Source organism: Prosopis cineraria, unplaced genomic scaffold (assembly GCF_029017545.1).
Source record: "Prosopis cineraria cultivar Desert tree isolate PC_DT_omini unplaced genomic scaffold, ASM2901754v1 PC11, whole genome shotgun sequence".
Classification (NCBI taxonomy): Eukaryota; Viridiplantae; Streptophyta; class Magnoliopsida; order Fabales; family Fabaceae; genus Prosopis; species Prosopis cineraria.
The window spans coordinates 10063122-10085553 of record NW_026555342.1 but is presented as its reverse complement, the minus strand read 5'-3'; the positions used below and the strand labels follow the sequence as shown (position 1 = coordinate 10085553).

Genomic DNA, 22432 nt, shown 5'->3' with positions numbered 1-22432 from the left:
TTTAAAAAAAAGTAATGATTACACTTCAAAAGATTAAAAATGCATTATATTTTAATATTCAATTTCTTAAAAAATACTTTACATTTTTTAATAGAGGAAGTAAATTTTTTTTTAAATAACACTCATGTTATTGATTTTAAAATAAATATTTAAAAATGAATGTGAATATACAACAATGAAAACAGTTGACTGATATATGTGACTTCTTCGACAACACTTTCCGTGTATATATATGGCTATTGTGTGTGAAAAAATTGCCCATTAATTGCTACAAATAAGTTAACGTTTTAAGTTACATTATTTATTATGAATTTAATGACAAAATTTAGTTAGGTGAACGTTGTCACACACCATGTATAAGAAATTAATAACAATATATATGCACACAATGTTCATCTAATCTAACCATGTTTACAAAGAAATGATGATATGCTTTCACATGTAAGCTTCAACTCGAAATCATGACTTTAATTTCTATTAAATGTATAAAGTTGTAGACAAGATATTATGGGTGGAACATAAACAAGAATGACGACTAAAAATCTTATAAGAAAGTTAATATCAAATGTGATTTTTTTTAAAAAAAAAATTAGTTATAGTTCTTCTTCTTGTTTTTTCCCCCTAATTGAAAGTGGATCATTTGGCTTCATGATCTATACAAACCCCTACATTTCATCTAGGTAGGTTAACAAAGGCAAGGAGAAGAAAAGGGTGGTATGAGAGACAGAAGAAAGGAGTGAAGTGTTTCGAGAGAGAATTAGCGAAGGGACATGGATGTCAGAGTGAAATTTCAAGATGGAAAGGATGCGCATATGAAGTTCTGACGTAACTACGTGGGTAGCCCACCATAGGCTCCTCTGCGTTGGCATGCCTCTTATCTTTTCCTCTCATCAGTTTAACCCTACAAGACAATTGGACGCGTGCAAGCCTCCAACTCTCAGCTTTTTCTTCATTATTCTTAATTTCCTTTCTTTTTTCCCACAACATCAAACCAAAACTATTTTAATACATTATATTCAGTATATATATATATATATATTTTAAAAAAAACACTATTCATCGAAATGGATCTCTATAAATTATAATAAAAAAAGAGGTCGTCAACTTTGACATGCTTGACGTACGTGAACCACGCGCTTTCCACCACGGCCTTGTTTACTTATCGGGTTATAATTTTAAACTAAAAAATTGGGAAGAAGGGTCCGTGTTATGTGGATGAGGTTGATTATATATGATAGGTTTAATTTATTGGGTTGATAATTAAGTGGCTTAAAGCCGTGTCTCAAATTTTCTCGGAAAGAGAAGGAAAAAGCGAGTGGGGCACACGATACTGGGAGGTTCAAATTAAAGAATTGGGTTAGAGCTTGGTGAGTGTGGGAGGCATTATGAAGAAACACAGAGCACTGAACAGATGGAGGGAGCTGCAGGGACGTGGACCACTTTGCCTGTAGTCTCTATTATTAGAAGGCCGTTTGTGATGATGAGTACTTTATCATGACACATATCAATCGCGCCTTCTGGTTTCTAGGTCACCTTCACTTTAAACCCATCAATTTATTTATATAGGGCAGAAATGCCAATCAAAATGTTAAAAGTTATTTAAATGTACGTGAACTTAAAATGATGTGTGACATGATATTTTTTTACTACTAAACTTATTGGGCTTTAAAGAAACAACATGATTGCATAAAATTGAAATAGCAAAAATGAAAATATTGATACAGATATGCAGGCATATTTATAAAAATAAAATTTGGAATGAATATGAACAAAAAAAGTGTGGGCATAACATTTATTGAAGGAAAAATGATAAATAATTGTTTGAGATGATTTGAATATACACAGAAAAGACCCCAAGAGATACCAATGAAAAAAGAAAAAACAAATAATTTTAAACTCTACAAAGAAGAGTCAAGGAAGGTTCTAAAAAAAATTACAAAAATTGTTGGCCAAAATTTCTCAATCAACAATATTCCTAAAAATTTAATAAATGATAGAATATGAAAGTATAGTGTAATTCATGTAACTGATCTCACCTAATATAATGAGGCTGCCCATTGTTCTTATTGCCATTGTCTTTCTACTACTCTTGTCCATTTATTATCTTCTCCTAAACTTTTGCTCATTGTTCCTAATAGAAGAGAGTGAGTTAATGAGCATGGGTGTTTGTGTGTTGATTAGTAGGTTTGGTAGAGAAAGATAGAGGAGGGGGCAGTGAAAGTGGATCGAGTTGATAGAGGGAGAGATAGATGGCGCCATAATATGCATGAACCAAGCAAACGCAGAAAACAATAATTTCTGCAGAGACAATGACGCCAGCATGCCAAACTCCAACGCCATGTTTCTCAAGTCAGGACAGTAAGGTGGAGTTAGGGATCGTTCTTTGCTACGTACGTCACTTTACGGAAATGACATTTAAAGAGTTGGAATCCCTGAGTTAATTTTTTTAGCACGGATCTTCTTGCTCACGTTTTACATATTTAGTACTCAATTCTTTTTAATTTTTTTTTCCGTAGTCATCTAAATAATATTTCCAATACTCAACTTCCATGTTTTTAATATTGAAAAGAATAAAAAATAAATGTTGAAAACAAGGAAAATGAAATATCAATATTAAAAACATCCAAGATGACTGCTATAAAAATTGAAAAATTGACTACTTGAAATATTAAAGATAAGTAATAAAAATATAGAGGATGAGTGCTAAACAAATAAACTCAAAAAAAATTTCAACTTCAACCAAGGATGGCTTTTTTGAAAATTTCAAAATTTTAAAATCCTTAACTATATCATTAATATTGAGATTCCGTATTATTTCCCCAATCATTTATAAAGGATATTCTAGTTTGTATAATTTTTTTAAAATTAGATTCAAGCATTATATAGGTCACAAACACCAGGATAACTGTAGCTCTCCCAAGAAATATATGTTTTGTATTGATATACATGTACTCGAATCTAATGCATCATGATCAAAGCGGCACTTTCTATTTGGATTTTAGGAAGGAAAAATTTCAGTCTAGATTCCTTGGCCACACTTAATTAAAAAAAAAGTCTCTTAAATTCTGAAACTTCATTTCAGACCAAAGGTAATGAAGTGAAATTAAACTATTAAGAGAAATAAGAAAATTCACTCTCTTTTAAATTAAAAAAAACAAACCTTCTCCCTTTCCCTATTGGGGAACTCCTTGCGGAACTAGAAACGCTGCTTAATTTTTCCCCAAAAACACACAAGCAATTTCTTCAGGCTCCAATGATTTTCAGTGACAGAGATTTCTTCTTTTCTGCGCCTACGGACAGTTTTGTATAACCCACTGCCAGAAAAGATGCAGAGACAGACGATTCGATATGTGTCTGTACAGCAACAAATTTGAACAATTCAAAGACCCAGGGCCGATTTGAGAAGTATAGGGAAGAAAATGAACAAGGATGTATACACAGATTTTATAGAACAGAGAGGCAGAGAAAGAAAAGAGCCTAGATAGAGGGGAACTTACAACGCGTTCACGCGATTGATTTTCAAGGAAAGAGGGAGAGAGAGTCAAATACGATTGGAAATTAAACGAAGGTTGCTTCTTAGATTTATCTCTGAAGAAATCTGTCGGGTGTGCTTTTTAATTTTAAAAAATATTAACAAGTGCAAGTGGGGATATAAATAACTACAATAAGAAAATGAACAACACCTATAAGAAAATTAACAACTCCTGTATTATACACAATAAACAACTTGTTTTATTATAATAAGATCGCTGAAAAAAATCAAGTGAACAAATGAGCACAAATAACTTCGGTAAGGTAATGAATAATTTCATATAGGGAAATGAATAATTTTAATACCGACAATGAACAACTTATTTTATCATGATTATAACACTTGGAATAAAATTAATATTTAATAATGGCACAACAAACTCTTGTAAAGGGCAATGAACAACTTTATATAAGGAAATGAACAATTTTTGTATGGACAATGAACAACTCATTTTATTGTAATTACAACTTTTGAAATAAAATTAAAATTTAGTAATGACACTTGCAAATTCTTGATATTAAAATTGTCCATTTTTCATATTAAAGTAGTTAATATTTCTATTGGAGTTATTTGTGCGTGTATTTTCACTTAATTTTATTTTTAGTGTTGCTATGATGGTAAAAAGAAGTTTACTTTACTACTGGGTTAGTTTTGTCATTTCTCTCAACATTTTAATTTTACTTTACTCCCCTTGGATTAAAATGAAGTTTTAGAGTTTAAGGGGATCTCTTTTTAATCAAGTGTAGTCAAAGGGTCTAAATTGAAATTTTCCCTTTTAGGAATATTATGCATATTAGTTAGTGATAATATACTAAGTTTAAATATCAGTGATGCATAAGTAATTACCCCTTGGCATATCACACTTTGTTGATAAAATTCTATTCTATTTTAATTAATACAAAAGAATTATCTACATGAATTTAACGTTATTAACAGAACTATAACACGCTGGGGGGGGGGGCTTAAAACAGCAGTCAGGGGACGTTGAGGTCTAGAAAACCCATGCATGCTTTGTCATCTTAATACAATAAGATTTCTATTTTTGCCCAAAAGAATCACTGAATTCACATGCTGTAGTGTGTGGTTAATTAAGGAAGGTAAAAATGAAGGAAATTAAAGAGGCCATATGTAAGTTGGGAGTGATGAATGAAAATGAAGAGAGATTAAGTAGGATTGGTAAGGGTAGGATTGTAGGTAAGGGGATTTGATAAGTGGCATAACAACTCAACTGTCAACCCCGGCCAACATCCTTAATAACATAGTATGAGCCATTTGAAATAGAAAAAATCACATCCAAATACAACTTAAGAAAATTATTTGCAAATAATAACTAATAACAAATCTTATTTAAACAAAAAAGTCACATTCTCCTTTTAACAGCTATCCATTACGTATTAATTTTTATTTGTAAATAATATCTTTGAGTGATCCTTCAACGTGATTCTTCCTTTAAAATATCCAATGAAAGCTTTATGTGTTTTCTTAATTTGGGGGGTTTTGAGCTATGAATGACAAACAAACAGGAGACGTTGCTGTGTGCTGTGGTGTAATAGTTGCCATCTATGATCTAACTTTGCTCCATTCCACGCCATGTGCTCAACTGCCTTATATGGTTAATTTCTCATTCAATTGCTTACCAAATGTCACTGTTCAAATTCATACTCCTTCATATATGCTCAAATTAATATTACTTCCTCCTTGTTATAAGCTCTATTTATGTTTATTATAACTCACTACAACCACTTCATCCAAATTAATTAATAAAACAGCGTCACTTCCTGTGAGTATCCTTTGGAGTGTATGGAATATGGATGTCTTCAAGACTTGAACCAACTGTAGCTCCAACACTCTGACGCCCTTCACTATGCCTGAGGCTTACAGTTACTTTCATTTATGCTTTTCAGATTGTCGTAGTCAGTAATCACGATATAAGTATTACAACTGTATATACGCACTTAGTTTCTTCAGCATACCAAATGAAGTACTGTGCGAGTTACGAAAAATGTGTTCAATTAACATTGTCAAGCTCCATTTCAAGAAATCAACATACAATTGCTGCAAGTTGTTGCAATTTAAAGAGAAGCTTGTGCAACCAGAAGCGCTTAGACTAACTGATTGAGAGAATTAAATGGATTTATTAATTTTAGAATCTCGAGTTTGAATTTTAAAACATACAATTGCATTAAAAAAAAATATATTAAAGCGGTATCCTTGAAAGCCCGCACAGTTTATTTAAACAAAACTTATGTTTGAATGATATGTTTATAGAGGAACAGCATGGAAGCTCAGGGAAAAACAAATTGAAAAATATCATTCAAGAACTGTTAAAGGCATTTAATATCAAATACAAACAAAAAAATTTTAAAATATCATTGCAGGATCAAGGGATTGATTATAAAATAATTTTGAATAAAAAAAATTATAATATCTTTGTTTTTTTTTAATTGACAAGTAATCATTCATCAATTAATAAATTTTTATTCATATTTAACAATAAATCATTCGTTAATTGAAAATTTTAAAAATATAAAAAAACTTGATTATGGAAAGTAATGGAGTATGCAAGATCCGATGTCACTGGGGGCAAAGTTATTTTTGATAAGATACGAATGATATTTACTTTATCGATATCACAATTTAATTCGTTAGTGTATAGAACCATATAATCTAGGTTTTATTACATATGCAGAAATTGAGATTCAAACTCCAACAACTTGTTGAAATATTAATGAACCCCTTGCCACGTACAACAACTTAATTTGCTGAAAAATTAAACAACAAATTGAATATATAAATATTAAAATTATTTTAAACTATACAAATGATTTTAGTAAAAATCTAGAAGAAAATTAAAAATAAAGTAAATGGTTTCACTAAAAATATAGTCAGAATTAAACAATTTCAAATAAAAGTCTAAAAAAATCATTCATTGTACTGTTCCAAACACTCATAATCTCATTGTCAACTTCACTCTTTCCAATATTTTAAATCTGAAGTTTTAGATTCAATTATACTCTCTCTTTCCCTTGACAAATTTTGTATCCTAACTCCTTACGTAGATCTAGGTGATTGACATTTTTTTCTCCCTCTTTCTTACTCTTTCTTTATTTTTCTTTCAATTAGTGGGCTTAAAACAAACGTATTAGTAGGGGTAACTGAAAACCTAGTCTATATTTACATAAAATATCACAAAATTGAGGGAGGGCAATTGTCTACCTTTAAATATAAGTATGTCCACCATTAGTGGGAAAGGATCAATATAAATCATGTTTTAATAAGTAACCAATTATAAATTAACAAGTACCCATTCGTATTTAACAAAAAATAATTTGCTAATTGAAAAGTTTAAGAATTTAAAAGAGCTTGATTGTGAAAAAGAACAAATGTATACCATATTTCAACAAGTAATCTTTCATTAATTAATAAATATCCATTTACATATAACAAAAATTATTTATTAATTAACAAGTTCAAGAATTTAAAAAAATTTAGTTGTCAAAAGAAATAAACGTAGATCATATTTGAACAAATAGTCACTCATTAATTAAATAAATATCTATTCACATTTTATAAAAATTCATTCGCTAATTGATAAGTTTAAAAAAAGAAAAAGAAAAGCAAGGATATTATAGTATTTTCTTACATAAAATTATTTTTAAATCAATCCTTTAATCCTATAGTGATGTTTCAAAAAATTTTCATCTTTGTTTGATATTAAATTATCTGGACAGTCTTGAATGATATTTTCTCAGACAAATTAATTAAACATGCATGCAGCTATTTTACACTCTCTTATTAGCTTAAAAGCCAGAAAGACAAGCCAGAAGCGCGCCAATACAAGTAACACGCTTGACAAAAAATAAAAAATTAATTGAGTCTAGTATATTTAATCAAATAAAAGATGGTAAAATAACTTGACATCTTAATATGCACATTTTGTTTTTCTTTAATGAACCAGTAAAAGAAAAAATGTATTTTCCTTTTAATTACATAATACTAATAGATGGGCCAACAAATATCATATTAATAGAATCTAATCGGATCCCATGCATTACCAGGAATTAAAAGAATGAGTCGAGCTATTCACAAGTCACAGATAATGTAATTTATTATTTTTAAAAATAAAACTGAATGCATTCACTTAAATATATATCACCAATCCATATATATTACCAAAAGAAAAACATTCTCCAGAAACCTCAGTATTGAAGCAACCTTCAAACAATGTAACCTGTAGGGAACACTGGGTAAGCAGAAAAGAGCCCAATAGAATCCTTTGTCATTGATTGTGGACAGTCAGGCCCACAAATTGAGAATCACTTGGGCTCAAGAGCTTTCTCAAGATTTTGTTAATCATATAGGCTTTCTCTGTTTTCCTGTGAAGAGCAATGACATATTTATGATATTCGCCCAAAAAAAATATTTATAATAGATTCTCATAATTTTTTTAAAAAATTATTTGATTGATTTTAACCTATTATCTTATTACGTTTGTTATATTATTTAATAGAAGAATATGTGGGCAGGAATTGAAGATTGGTATGTAACAACTAGTAATAGGCGAGAAAAGAAGTAGCATGGTGTTTTCTATTTAATTGGAACAGTGATAATATTAAAATCCAAAAAAAGTAATAAGAATATTTATAGTCATGAATTCCAACAGAATAGAATTAATCTTGAGTTTTATCTTGAAGGGGGAGAGAATGCTCTCTATCACAAGATAAAACTGTCAACAATTCATTCCAAGCACAGAAAGTCTGCAAATATTACAATCCAAACGGCAATCTAAATCTAGCATTAACCAAAAGCAAGCTGAGAAAATGGTTGCTTACTCCTGAAACTGGTTGATGTAGGAAGCAATACTAGTAAGCAAAGCCACAGTATTCTCGCAGCCAGGCTTGAATAAGTGGAACGCGTGGTTTTCCCCTCTCGTCTCCAACACGTTCATATCTCCCGAAAATCCATTCTTCTCCACCAATTCTCTGTAATTCAAGCCTCTATCCCGCATTAAATCTTCCTCTGCAACACACACTAGTACTCTCTTACAATCTAGCTTTCCCAAATCCGGATCCTTCTCCGGGTTAACCAACGGATCGTCGCCCCCTAAAGCACTCGGACAGAGAAACTTCCATAGACGATCCAACTTCGCCGCATACGTGGCTTGATTACGTTCTGACTCTGTTCGCTCCTCACCCCAGAAAAAAGGCTGCACCAAAATTAAAGCTTCCAGCATCAGGTTCGATGGTTTTTCTAAACCGACCCGAATCGCCATGTGGTGTGCGATGTTTGCACCCGTACTATCCCCGATGAAGACGACCTTTCCCAAATCCGCGTGACGATTGAGCCACTCGTCGGGGCCGTTGCCGCCGAAATGGGAAGCGACCCATCTCACGGCTGTCCAGGAATCTTCGTGGCCGGTCGGAACAGGGTATTCTGGCGCATTCCGGTAATTGACTGAGACGCAGATGACGTTCGCCCGAGAAGTAACAGAGTTGAGGAAGATTTTGTAAGCCGGGGAGAATGCGGATTCGATGCAGAATCCACCGCCGTGGAAGTGAACTAGAAGAGGTAATTTCTGATCTGGTTTCGCGATTCTGGGAAGGAAAATCCTGGCGGATATGGCTTCGTGTTCAGAAATCACGACATCTTTGGATTCGACATCGGTTTCGGGGTCGATGCCGGGAGGAACAACATCTACGCCGGCTAGTCTCTGTATACGGCCGTCTCTGTAGACTTTCATAACAGGGGAGAAGTCGTAGGCTACTTCGTCGGAGGCAGAATTAGAAGCAGAAGAGGGACTTGAGAGCTTGAGAGAGGGGAGGCGAGGAGGAAGAGGACTGGGGAGAGAAGAGGACAAAGGGAAAGAATGGATAAAAACACCTTTGGGGAGTGGGTAGTATGGTTTCAAGAGCGCAGAGTGATATTTGGGTTGAGAGAGTGCAGTGAAGAAGACAGAGCTTGTCATCTCGTTGGCTTTCCCCAATTCATATAGAACAGTCTAAGAATGGAGAGGGGGAAAACAGAGGCTGTATGCTATTCTGTTCATCGCGAATAGTTCCTGTGCTGTGTGAGAGACATCTTCATTCGAGAGAGGAGACGGTTGTCTCTGCAATTCCCTAGTTCTTCGCTATGCTTTGAAACGGGTGAGTTTCTCATTTTCCTTTCTCGCTCTTCCGTTGCAAATCTGACTTGAATTATCTAGATTTGCAGTGTTCCCCCGCTATAGAATTAATGCATGGCTGAGAATTTGGATTGGCCCACATGACTTGAATAAAATATGAATTGATTTAAGTTTAAGGTTGCAAAATTGTTAACCCAATCCAACCCTAGTAGATTGATAAGTTAAATTGATCACTAATTTATTATTATTTTTTCTTATTTTTTTAAATTTACATTATAGACGTATCAAATTGATCGATTTTATTATAATTTATTTTAAAATCTGCTTGTCTTGTGGGTTTGGTGTTAAAATTTTCTCCACTTTTTAATTTTTATTTTCCTTTAATTTTTATACAATAATTTAATTTAAATAAATCAATTCTAATCCATCAAGCGTAATCTATTTGGATTATGAGTTATTTGGTTCAGGATAGAAAAAAATTATTTGTATGTAGATCTATATTTTTCAACCTAACTTGATCCTCATAATAGAATATCCAAGTTAATTCAAAAAACCCGATCCTTATTGCTGGATTTTTAGTAAAAAGAAGAAGCGAAATTCGTGGGCTATCTCATCGTCTCTTTCGACCATCTTGTGGTGGCTATTGCTAGCAAGCTAAGCAAAGTTCTTTGATCCTTTGCAGTGGACTGTCGACTGTCACTTCGTCGCAGGCTCTTATAAAATGGGCAAAGCTGGGGAATCACGCGTCTTCCTGGTAGTAACATTTTGCATTTTATAATTTTTTGAGTTCTCTATTAGATGCTGTTTTTTTATAATTTTTTATCAATTAATTGTTAACATTAACATGTATTAACTACGGGCATAATATTATTTTGTTTTAAAATATTGAAAGAGAATTATTCTAGCTTAATATAGTTTTGGATTCGAGTTACAAATATACTATAACAATTAAATTCTCAAAAAAATGGTTAAGCTTGTCTAGCTAGCTCATTTTAAACTGGAAAGTAGCTACGGCAGGCTGCTAAGTTAGAGGTAAAAATAAATTTCATGCTTGAAAAGATTGGGATCATATTATTATTTTTTAAATAAAATTCAGGTAAAAAATGTACAAAATATAAAAAAAAATTAAATGTGTCTTATATTTCAAGTGTCTCAATAACAATAACAATCAGATGATGCATTTGATGTATTATGTTTTAAATATTTTGTTAATCAAGTTTGTTATGTTTTAATATTGTTTTATTTTATTAGTATTTAAGTGATTTCTTTAATCTTTTACAAATTATAATTCTTGATTATAGATGAAGATATTTATGAGTATATAGATAATTTTGTATAGACAAGTCTGATATAAAGAATTATTTGAGTGACTCAATACTTAAGCTTTATAAATAGAAAGAATGACACATTGAATTGATGGAAGAAAAATCAACAAGAATTTTCAATTTTTTTAAGGATGACTAATATTTTTGATATTTCAATCATTACAAAAACTGACATAAGGTAATTTAAAACACATAATAACCTTATATCATTTATTAATAAACTTTACAGTAATTTTTTTTTTTTAAGTGAGACTTCTGCATAATTCTACCCATTTGTGAGAGGAGACGGCCCATAACCAAACTCGCTCGCTCGCTCTCTCTCTCTCTCTCTCTCTCTCTCTCTCCCCCTCTCGTGCCTGCAATTGGAAGAGAACGAGAAATGGAGTAAGTAACACGTCTGTTCAAGAAGATAGTAAGAGGATGACACGCGTCATTTACATTTGGTCGATCCTGATACCTAATCCTGATTCTACCCCCTTATGGGCATATGACATTCCTGTGTTAAGAATTACTATTACTAATACTTAAATACTTGATAAAATTTCTTATAAATTAAATTGAAAATATCAGAAGTGAAGCTTTAATTAATTTAGACGTAGTGACAAATTTTTTGTTATACAATTTCTTAATTTAAAACAATGCCAGTTGTTACAATGTTCCACATATACTCCACTTTTCCTTTCTTTTTTTTTTTTTTCCTTTCTTTTTTTTTTTTATGGTTTTCTTCGCCAGCCTTTCGTGATGGTTGTTTGACTAGATTTTACATTTTTTTACCGTAGACCAGGGCCATGTGTAGCTTTAAGCCATTGAAGTGTTAGCCTTGGGCCTCAAATTGCCTTCTTATCAGAATTGCTTTACTACAAAAGCTTTAATATACTCCTTGAATTTTATTTATAGGACAAAGATAAAAATTTTTTTTATTTTATTTATAAATTATTTTATTAATTTTTTTTTACAAATTTTTATATTTGGTCTTCATTAAATATTAAAGAGAGAAAATGTATTGTTAAAATATGAATATTTAATGAAAATAAAATTGAGAAAGTATTAAATTTCTAAGCAAAGTTAATAAATTTTATAATTTTCTTTAATCATAATAAAATATGTTGAAAGTGTTTTATAAATAAGACTAAAATAATATAATTTTGTAGTTCAAAAAGGGTTGAAAAATAATATAAAGATAGATACTTTTTAAAGGGACAATATCACACATTAAGCCTCACTAATAATTTTACTTTAATCCCAAAGCTTCTTCACACCACCATAAATACTCCTGTATTTGGCCACTTAATTAGTTTCATAGTATAAGATGACATATACACCGTTAATTCTTCCTACAGTTAAAAAAATATTTAAAACTGAATTATTTCCCCTTAACTGCAATTTACGATTCATGCTTTCTCCAATGCCAATCAATGAGGGAAGGATTGCTCACAAAGTATTTATACACCAATTAGTAGGATGGAATTAGGATTAAAAAAGTGAAGTGCAGTTTAAAAAAATTGATTGTTTGATACTATCTCACTTTTCTATTCTAGAAAATCCATTTTTATTAAAATTGATTGAACTCAGTTTTACTTGCATATTCCTCATGAAATTCACTTCCTCCATCACTTCTTCCCCCCCCCCCCCCGGCAAAAAAAAAAAGCATGCTAAACATGCTCTCCACTTCCACTTCCCCTGTTGAAAATTTTTCCATGCTACCAGACAATCCAGGCAGCAAACAAAAACAATATTGATTAAAGCTAACGACAAGATTAATACAATTACAGAAGAGAAATGATAGTGATCAGTTATTCATGGTGGAGTAGAGGCCACAACACAACAACTGAGGGAGAAGGAGACTCATGAGTCGCGTTTGATGAAAGAGACGAGCTTTTGAAGCAAATCCTCAGCCTTACCTTCTCTGGGATTCCCAATAATGTGAAAGCAATGCTCTGAACCCCAATTCTCCACAAGCTCTGCTTCACCACCCCACCCACTCTTCTTCAACTCTCTCACATAATTCCTTCCCGATTCAAACAAGTGGTCCTTCTCAGCCGCAAACACCAACACTCTCTCGCACCCAAGTCTCTTCAGATCCTCCACGGCCGGTTTCATCCTCCTATCCTGCAGCCCTTCATTCTCTGGACACATGTACATCCACATGTGATCATCTACTGTGCCCCCGAAGAACGGGTGCATCAGAACCGCCCCGACTATCTTCAAACCCGACAACCCCACTTTCCCCGCCCGACCCACCACCGTGTGGGTTATGTTGCCTCCAGCACTATCGCCGCCCACGAACACTCTTTCGAAGTCGGCATGGTTGTTCAGCCACGACTCGGGTCCAGATCTACCCGCGTGCGACGCGATCCACTGGAGCGCGGCCCATGAGTCCTCGTAGCAGGCGGGGATGGGTCGGTCCGGGAATAAACCGTACTCGACGGAGACAGCGATGACGTTTGCTTCAGCGACAACCGTGGCGACATAGCTGTGGTACTGGCGGGAGAAGGCGGACTGCATGCAGAACCCGCCGCCGTGGATGTAGAGGAGGACGGGGAGTTTTCGGCTGGGGTCGGTTATCTTGGGAAGGAAGATCCGGACGGAGACGGGAGGTTCGGCGGAGACGATAGCGTCTTTGGATCGGACGCCGGTAATGGGGTCATCGCAAGGTGGGATTTTTTCGGTGGGGGGTCGGAAAACAACAACTCTGCCGTCTTTGTGCACGCGGAAGAAGGGAAACTCGTGGGCTACGTCATCATCTCGTTCGGCCATTTTGACTTGGTATGGGCGTATGGGTAACAAGTATCAAGCAAGCGCTTTGATTCTTGTAGGGAAAATATCCCTTCGTCCCCTGAGCTTTTAAGAAAGGCAGAAAGGGTGAAGAAAAGTAAGAGGAAACACGTGTTTTCCGAGCAGCCGGTCTCAAATCTACTGAAATTCAGAGCTGAGTTTTTATATTTTATATTTTTACTTTTTTTCCCCCCAACGACACAACAATGAATTCAGCGGACATAGCTCTCAAATTATGGAGGAAGATTTTGTTTTATTTTCACTAACTATCAAGAGACTACCGGTTGGACCGATCATTAACCGATTAAGACAATAGATTAAGAATTAATAGTTCAATTGATAGTCAATTCAAAATTAGATTGGTATTAATTAAAATTACTTAATTGAATTTACATGCATAAAAATATCCATAAATATAAAAAGGGAAAATAATACTAAAATTCATTTAAATTATATAAATGATATTTTGGTCTATCAAAATATCATAATTTTTTTTGAAATCTTTAGAGACTTTTCTATCATTAAGAAATTAATATAAATGATTAAATTGCCTTTAGTTCAGAATTTCAAATATGAACTTGTCAGTTGCTGTTGTATTTTTTTGATTTTAAAAAAAAGTTATGAATTTTAGAATAAAATTTGTGAATGACAATTGATATTTGTAACACTTGATGAATATCATGATTTCAAATGTGAACTTACAAATTGCTGTTGCATTCTTACGATTTTAAGAGAAAAGTTATGAATTTTAGAACAAATCTTGTGAATGACAATTGATATTTGCAATGTTTGATGAATATCAAAATTTTAAATGCAAACTTGCTAATTATGTTGAATTCTTGCAATTTTAAGAAATAAAGTTATAAATCTTAAAACAAAACTTGTGAATGACAATGATATTTGAATTAAATATAATTTGGTTATTTATATTAATTTCTTAATGAAATAAAAGTCTCTAGAGACTTCATCAGCATTATGACATTTCGAGAAATCAAATTATTATTTACATAATTCAAAGAAATTTTTATGTCATTTTCCTATATAAAAAATGAACATTTAAATGAAAAATCATTAGTTATAGAGAAAATTAGTGAAAAGAACTAGGTTAGAAGCTAAATTATGCCTAAGGACCAAAGTGCATTGAAGGACCAATCTTGTTATTTTATTCAAAAAAGGATGAAGAAAATGGATGAAAATGACCTTTGTTATTGAAGAAACATTCTTGTGAAGTTGAGATGATTTTCGATAACCCTTTTCCTCTAAACCATTGTCTTCCTTGCTTTATCATTTCACTTCCATCCCTGTCGATCACTCTCAAACTCGCCTTCACTTAAATTAATTTTGTCTAATAATTGCTCTCTTATTTATATGCATTTAATTTCACAACTTTTGCAAATGTGCTACAGCCGCTTTGAAGACCTCCTCCACTGACAAGCAACTCCACCCATCTTCACTTATGGTTTTGGACAAAGCAACTTTTTACTATTATGTCACTTGAAGTGTCTTCCATGGTCTCCCACAATCTAGCCATCTCAGTCTCTTCATCCTCCTCCACTTTCTTAGCTCCCTTAAATTTCAACTCAAGGTAATTGTTTCATCTCAAATCTAATTCTATTCTTGCTTTATGTACATTTCCCTAGAGAAATGAGATCCGACACAAAGAAGCTTACTTGCAAACTTTGAACTTTTTTTTAACATGTAATCCTTGATGTTTGCATGTGATCAAGAGGCATTGACACTTACCTACAAATTGTGCTTTCACAATGATAGTGGCTTTAGTTATCTAGAGTTGTTTTCTGCACTTAAAAAGACTTTTGCTAGCTTCTAGGAGAATATGTATTGGAAGAGTCATTGCAAACTGTATAATCTTTGAAGAGTTGTTTACAAAACCAAGAAGTTTATCTGAGGTCCACTTATGCATTTTGGTGAACTAAAAATGATATACTTTTGACACATTTATCTTTTAGTGTTAATGAGAAAATTTTAATATTGTTGGAAGAAGAGTTGAGAATGATTATTTTCACTCTATTAAATAAAGAGTACTAATAAAGTTTAAAACCCATTGAATATGGCTAATCAATTGATGAATTCCATCCAACAATGCAAATAATTTGAACTTGAGTTCTTAGAATTTTAAGCATGATTCTATATAGTTGTCCATTCCATAACTTATTTTCTTACGATAATTCCATTACGAGAAAGATAATGAAAATTTTTATTAGGATTAAGCTGGAGAATTTTGGCACACTCTATCCCCCATCAATTATTTAGTAGCAAGTGAACTATTTATGTCCTCTTCTAATGTTCTTTTACCTTCTTTATTGGTTTCTAGGAACTATGCTATTATTTTTATAGAGACAAAAATCTATAAACTTTAAAATATTGATGAGTCTACATATATACATGCAATATGAGATTACCTAGTTATAATTTGTTGAACAGGCACCCTTTACTAAGGAGTTGGTGTTTAGAGCATGCATGATACCATTACTTCTCTGTGGAGGACTCAAAATATACAATGTTATACTTCTTTGCCCTTTATTCTTCAGCTTGGGTAAGTGAACAATACATTTCTATGTGAAAAGATGCATCTTTTATTTAGGACACTTTATAAAGCAGCATTTTCTATATGACACATAATAAGTAGCCTTTTGGCATTCAGTTGTTGAAATGTTATCAAAAGAAGAGATCAAGCACCTATTAATGTTATCTTAAGCATTCAAACAGTGGCTTGCTTCTAACTTTAATTAGACCACAAGGACGAAATTCATCATTCATTTTATGAAAGCTATAAGTGTTGTCTTTATTATTATAATGTTCATAATATATTGCAAGACCAATCAGAATCTGTTTGCATATACTATCAAACACATATTTACACAACTTCAATGGCATTTAATGATCCAATTTCATTTTCTTATGAAAATGAAAATTGTCATTTAAGTGATATTCAAAATGATACCTTTACTTGCCTTACTCCTTACATGTTATATTTGAATATTGGTTGTAATTGATAGATGTAGGGCTAAAAATAGTGGAAATGAGATGTATTCTTATAATATATGCTTTAAAATAAAGTGTTTGAATCTAAAAATTTATATGTCCTAAAGACCTAAAAAGGAATGTAACAGCGACAATATTTAATATCTTTATCTTTTGTTTAATCTAAATAAGATGATGTAATAAGCAATTTTTCTTGGTTTTTGCAACAACACAACCCTAGCCCCTTACGCTGGCAAATATGGTGCTGACATGTGTCTCCTCACGGGCCCACGTGCAACTTTCCTCATAGTAGTACATGGGTTATTCCTTACTTTACTAGAGAGGTCTTTTTGAACCTTCCCAAGATTGACCCAATGGCACCAGGGTTGGCTACAACTTCACTAAATTAGAAGAGGTTGTGAGCTTGATCCTTAGGAAGGTTCCAAAAGATTTTTTTGGTCAAGTGAGGAATAACTCATGTACTACCATGGAAAGCTGCACGTGGTCCCATGAGGGGACACGTGCCAGTACCACATTCACCAGTGTAAGGGGCTAGGGGTCATGCTATTATAGTTTCCCTTCTCGAATGTTGAGTCTATTTTGATTATAGTGTTTGATATTGCATTACTTTATAGTACCCTTTGTGCTGATATTCATTTCACCATTTTACTGTAGAGAGCAGATTGCTAGAAGAAGGGTTGCACCCTTACAGAAGTACCTTGACATAAAAGTGATAAGTTTGGGAATTGGTAATACTACTGAATCTATTCTATTTTGGATAAACATCTTATACTTGAATGTAGCATGACATGAATGACCCACTTGTGATGGCTGCTAATTTTTATTTCAGGCATAATGTTTTAAACGCATTAAAGCATAAGGTTCCATATGAAGATGAGAGAAAAAATAAGTTCAAATCAAGAAACTTTTGCAAATTCAACTTATGCATACCATAACTCAAGTCTGCTATAAGGAAATGCTGATCAAGAGATTTCCCTGAAAGATTGAATGAAATTATGATTGTATTTTAAAATGTAGTTATTTGTTTTTTTTGTATAGGATAAGATGTAATTTAATATGGGCATAATGTTGTTCTTAAGCCCCCATGGTATATCTTTTGATATGGGGTGCCCTATAGTCTTTATTTATCATTTTGATCGTACTTAACAAAAAGATAAACCAAATATAATAGAATTAATGTTCTTTCATTGAAATTATTATTGTTCATTCTTGCTTTCCACATTTACTTGTTTTCTCGAGACAATTTAGTTGTTCTCAATGTTACATTATTGAATTTGCATCTTTTATAAGTTAATATGGCTTGCTATATAATGTATAATACTTAAAAGAGAGAAATTATTGTGAGTGTTCCCTTATTTATTTTTAATATAAGGTATGATGTAGTTTAACATGAGCATGATATTAATCTTACTCCCTATAATATATTTTTATTTGGGGTACTAGAATTAAAGAGTATAGGAATTTTAGCTTAAGGTATAAGGGTTTTGGCTTGGGTACAAGGCTTCTGACATAAGTGTATGTGTTATGGCTTAAGGTGTAAGGGGTATGACTTGGGTGCAAGAGATTTGGTTTAGTCATTTTCATGTAATTCATAATCATTTTCATGTAATTTAAGGGAACTCACATTAATGTACATGTAATCTACAGAAATTTTCATGTAATTCTGAGGGACTAATAAAGGCATGCTTTCTGTATATTTGATTTACATATAATTCTCTAAAGATTACATGTAAATTATTCCTCAGGCATGCTCGCAAATTTTCCCTCACATCGATTTACATGTAATCAATGGTAGCTTACATGTAAATCCGAGGCACTAACAGAGGCATCCTTTCTGTGTGATTGATTTACATGTAATCCGTTAGAGATTATATGTAAATCTTTCCTCAGGCATGCTCACGAGTTTTTTCTCATATTAATTTACATGTAATCAATAGTCATTTTCATATAATTCTAGAGGATTGACAGGGGTGTGTTTTCTGTGTATTTGATTTACATGTAATCCATAAGATATTACATGTAATTGTCCAAGTCAGAAGCCTTACACTCTAAGTCAAAACACTTGCATCTTAAGCCAAATCCCTTGCACCCTAAGCTAGACTGCGTGCACCTAAGCCAGAAGCCTTCCATCCCAAGCTAGAAGCCCCTACACCCTAAGCTAGAAGCCTTGCACCCAAGCCATAACTCTTACACCTTAAACCAGAAGTCTTACGCCTAAGCCAAATTCCTTACACCTAAGTTAGAACCTTTGCACCTTAAGTCAAAATCTTTGCACCCTTTAGTTGTTGAGTTTATATGTAATCTTTGATGTTTATATGTAATCAAGAGGTGTCGATACTTTCTGGCAACCTATTGACCGTAGCTCCGACAGGCGCACTATCACATGCAAGACCTTCGGTGACCAAAGCTCTGGCTGTTAGAGCTTCGGTGGGGATTTTGTACCTTTTTGAAAAAAGAATTAATTAACACACAGGGGTATTCCGTTTATTTGCTTAAATTATTTAATGAATAAAATATAAGCCTTGGTCATTCAATTACATTTGGTCCTTGGGACTAATTTCCTTTTCAATAAGATCATTTTCACTAATTTTTCCTTAATTATACTCAAATAACTTAATAAAAAAAATTAAGGGCAAAAGGGCAAAAATACTTAAGAAATTATCGGCTAAGAGCATCTAATAGTTTAAAATAAGAAAAAATACATTAGTATCCATGAAGTTATTTTTTTATGTATCTGTGACCAAACCGTTAAAAAACTTTTTTCTTACTTAACAATTTGGTTATGAATGCACCAAAAAAAAAAAAACTTCATGGGTACACATTTTTTTCTCATTTTAAGTTATTGGATGCTCTTAGTTAATAACTTCTTTAATATTTTTGTCTCTTTATTTAAAAATTAATAAAGAGATACTTGCCAGCATGGTCTTAATAAAAATTTAAATAATCTAACTCAAATGACCTAATAAAAATTTAATAATAATGGTAAAAAGTAAGGAAAAATTGCCCAAAAAAACATCACCACATATTTATTTGCTAAGAAGGGGATGGGCCAGATTCTAAAAATGGGTCATTCACTGGAATTAATTGTTAAGGGTTAAATGACATAAATACCCTTATTTAAAAAAGCAAAAGTGGAGCAAGGTCCTTCACTATCAATATTTCTTATAGAGGTCCGTTGCTGTCAATATGTTATCAAGTTCTTTGCTATTAATAATTTTATGTCAACACTTAATATAATATTCCTTTTGCCAATATGTCACAAGATTCTTCGTTGCCAATAATTTGAAATACTAGAAGCATAGCTCTTCAGTCATATACAATGATTCTTTCACTATATGCATTTGAATTTCAATTATATGTAAGAAAACTTTCATTTATTCAAATAACATCTTTTGATATTTTGAAAAGTTTAAACTTAAAAGCATTTTGAAATATTAAAAGTAGGGACTTCAGTCACATGCAATGATTCCTCCACTATATGCATTTGAACCTCAATTATATGCAATCAAACTTTCATTTATTCAAATAGTATCTTTTAATGTTATGACAATTTTTAACTTAGAAGCATTTTGAAATACTAAAATTAGGGGTCTTTAGTTATATGCATTGATTATTTCCACTACGTGTGTTTGAATTTCAATTATATACAAAATTTTTTCATTTATTCGAATAATGCTTTTAGATACTCAAATCATTCATTAATTTTTCTTGTGAATATTTTCTTTCTTCCTCGATATGCAATCAATTTGCAATGAAATACAAATTTCCTTCACATATTTAAATAACATTTTTACATATTTAAATATCACTCATTAATTTTTCTTATGAATACTTTGGGAAGTACATGCAATCTTTTTTTCTTGATATGTGATTGATATTCAACATGTGTAAATTTCTTCCACATGTTGAAATAATGCTTTTGAATATTCAAATATGACTCGATAATTTCTCTTATGAATATCTTTGGAAGCACATGCAATATTTCTTCCTTAATATGTGACTCGTCTTCAACAAAATGCAAATTTCTTTTATATATTTGAATAAAACTTTCACTTATTCAAATAAATGAAAGCATGTTTGTAATTCCTTGAAGTAATATTCAAATATTCAAAATGGTTAATTGAATAAATGAAAGAAAAATTGCATTTTCAGGATATCTAAAATACATATTTAAATATAGCTCAGAACTTAAGGTTTGAATATTGCATCAATATTGTGTTTTCAGGATATCATAAATGCATGTTTTGAAAATATAAATAGAGATTCTGAAAATACATATGGATATTTTGAAAACGCATATGGATATTTTGAAAATGTAAATGGGTATTCTAAAAATTTGCTATATTTTTCATAAAAATACTAAAGCATATTCTTAATAGTCACTATTATTAAATGCAAAGCTTAATCATATCAACTTAAAGTATAAAAAAGAACAATTGAATACCAGTAAATTGCATTTATTATTAAACAATAATACTATGCAAAGCTTAATCATATCAACTTAAAGTATAAAGAATAACAATTGAATACTAGTAAATTGCATTTATTATTAAACAATAATACATTTTTACATCATTTGACAATATAAATTACATTACATTACAATAAGATAATACGAGAATTTAGATATTGTTTGCCAAACACTTTTAAGTGCAAGTGTACTATTCTCATAATAAAAGTAAGGAGGTCTAACATTATTTTTTTCTACATTCTCATAATTGTCACTCTTCAAATCAAAATGTCCTATTCCCTCTTTTTCACCAAAGTTGTTGTAACATTGTAAAAATTAACCTCCACAACCCCACTCAATTATGTTAAATAAGGGTAACAAAAAATAAAGTTGACGACCCCAACACTTAAAAGTAATAAGTGATGTGACTTGTTTATAAATTCACTTTCAATTCATGGGAGATATATTAATTTTTTTAGTATATTGTGTGAAGTTCAAAAATAATTTTAAGACCTGTTTTATTGTTTTTATTTTTATAGCTCTTTAAATTTTGATTCTCTAACTCAATTAATTGCTTTTATGCTTTGAGTTTGAGATGATTCAATGATCCAATTCTAAAATTTAACTAAGAAGTCAATAATGATTATCGACAAAGCAAGTGAGGGTTTCTCTTCTCAACTTGTTTTCTATCTTTTTTTAAAAGCAAGTTAACCTGCCAATCTGTGATTAGCTTGCTGCGGGTCTAATTTATGCAGAGGTGGGCTAAAACTAACTCTCATTTAAATGAACTCATTTCCTCTAACCTAACTTATTACATTTTTGTAGGTTGAGCCAGCAGATTTAATCCGTCTTACTAGCTCTACTTAAAATTAATAAGAATAAAACTAACATATTATTAGTTCTCATCTCCTTTTCTCTTAAATTAAATAAAGGTTGATTAAAATCTTTTTCTTCCCCTCCCCTCCCAGCCAATCAATTCGAACAAGGAAACATTAACCCCTTTCTCCTTTCCTCTATTAACTTAAAATCCCTCCCCTCTATCTTTTTTTTTTTTAACCAGGCACACCCTATATGGCATGCGCAGCTAATTTTGAAATTGTCAAATGGTTTTTTCACTTCATTTATTGGGGTACGAATAATGAATAAATACGTTAAAAGGAGATAAAATATATATAGCTCACGACAATTTTTATTTGTATCTAGAAATCAACAAAACGAAGGAACCT

The 22432-nt window shown here is 32.0% G+C and overlaps 2 protein-coding genes and 2 long non-coding RNA genes across 5 annotated transcripts; 1 reads left to right on the top strand and 3 right to left on the bottom strand.

Annotated features, from left to right (window-relative positions):
* Positions 1-3076: 3076 nt before the first annotated feature.
* LOC129287045 (uncharacterized) lies at positions 3077-3541 on the bottom strand. Its single transcript, XR_008587581.1, has 2 exons — positions 3498-3541; positions 3077-3354 (listed from the first exon to the last, which is right to left on the bottom strand). It is a non-coding gene; the product is annotated as an uncharacterized LOC129287045 (long non-coding RNA).
* A 4081-nt stretch (positions 3542-7622) lies between these two features.
* On the bottom strand, positions 7623-9733 carry LOC129285865 (probable carboxylesterase 12). 2 transcript variants are annotated; one of them, XM_054921808.1, is made up of 3 exons: positions 8365-9733; positions 7867-7908; positions 7623-7795 (listed from the first exon to the last, which is right to left on the bottom strand). In XM_054921808.1, exons 1-3 carry the CDS (start codon positions 9495-9497, stop codon positions 7750-7752), a joined length of 1221 nt encoding a protein of 406 aa, XP_054777783.1. In that variant the 5' UTR covers positions 9498-9733; the 3' UTR covers positions 7623-7749. The 2 variants fall into 2 exon arrangements, with proteins under 2 accessions (XP_054777783.1, XP_054777782.1); XM_054921807.1 differs by having other exon boundaries at positions 7623-7908.
* LOC129285867 (uncharacterized) lies at positions 9536-17916 on the top strand. The gene is made up of 6 exons (XR_008587395.1): positions 9536-9675; positions 10336-10407; positions 15160-15338; positions 16196-16307; positions 17411-17484; positions 17586-17916. It is a non-coding gene; the product is annotated as an uncharacterized LOC129285867 (long non-coding RNA).
* Positions 12694-13892, bottom strand: LOC129285866 (probable carboxylesterase 5). Its single transcript, XM_054921810.1, has one exon. It carries the CDS (start codon positions 13733-13735, stop codon positions 12824-12826), a length of 912 nt encoding a protein of 303 aa, XP_054777785.1. The 5' UTR covers positions 13736-13892; the 3' UTR covers positions 12694-12823.
* Positions 17917-22432: the final 4516 nt, after the last annotated feature.

Coding starts and splice junctions, on each gene's coding strand:
- LOC129285865 (XM_054921807.1), bottom strand. CDS start 9,497: ATGACAAGCTCTGTCTTCTTCACTGCACTCTCTCAACCCAAATATCAC. Junction 7,909..8,364: donor TACATCAACCAGTTTCAGGA/GTAAGCAACCAT, acceptor TGCTCTTCACAG/GAAAACAGAGAAAGCCTATA.
- LOC129285866 (XM_054921810.1), bottom strand. CDS start 13,735: ATGGCCGAACGAGATGATGACGTAGCCCACGAGTTTCCCTTCTTCCGC.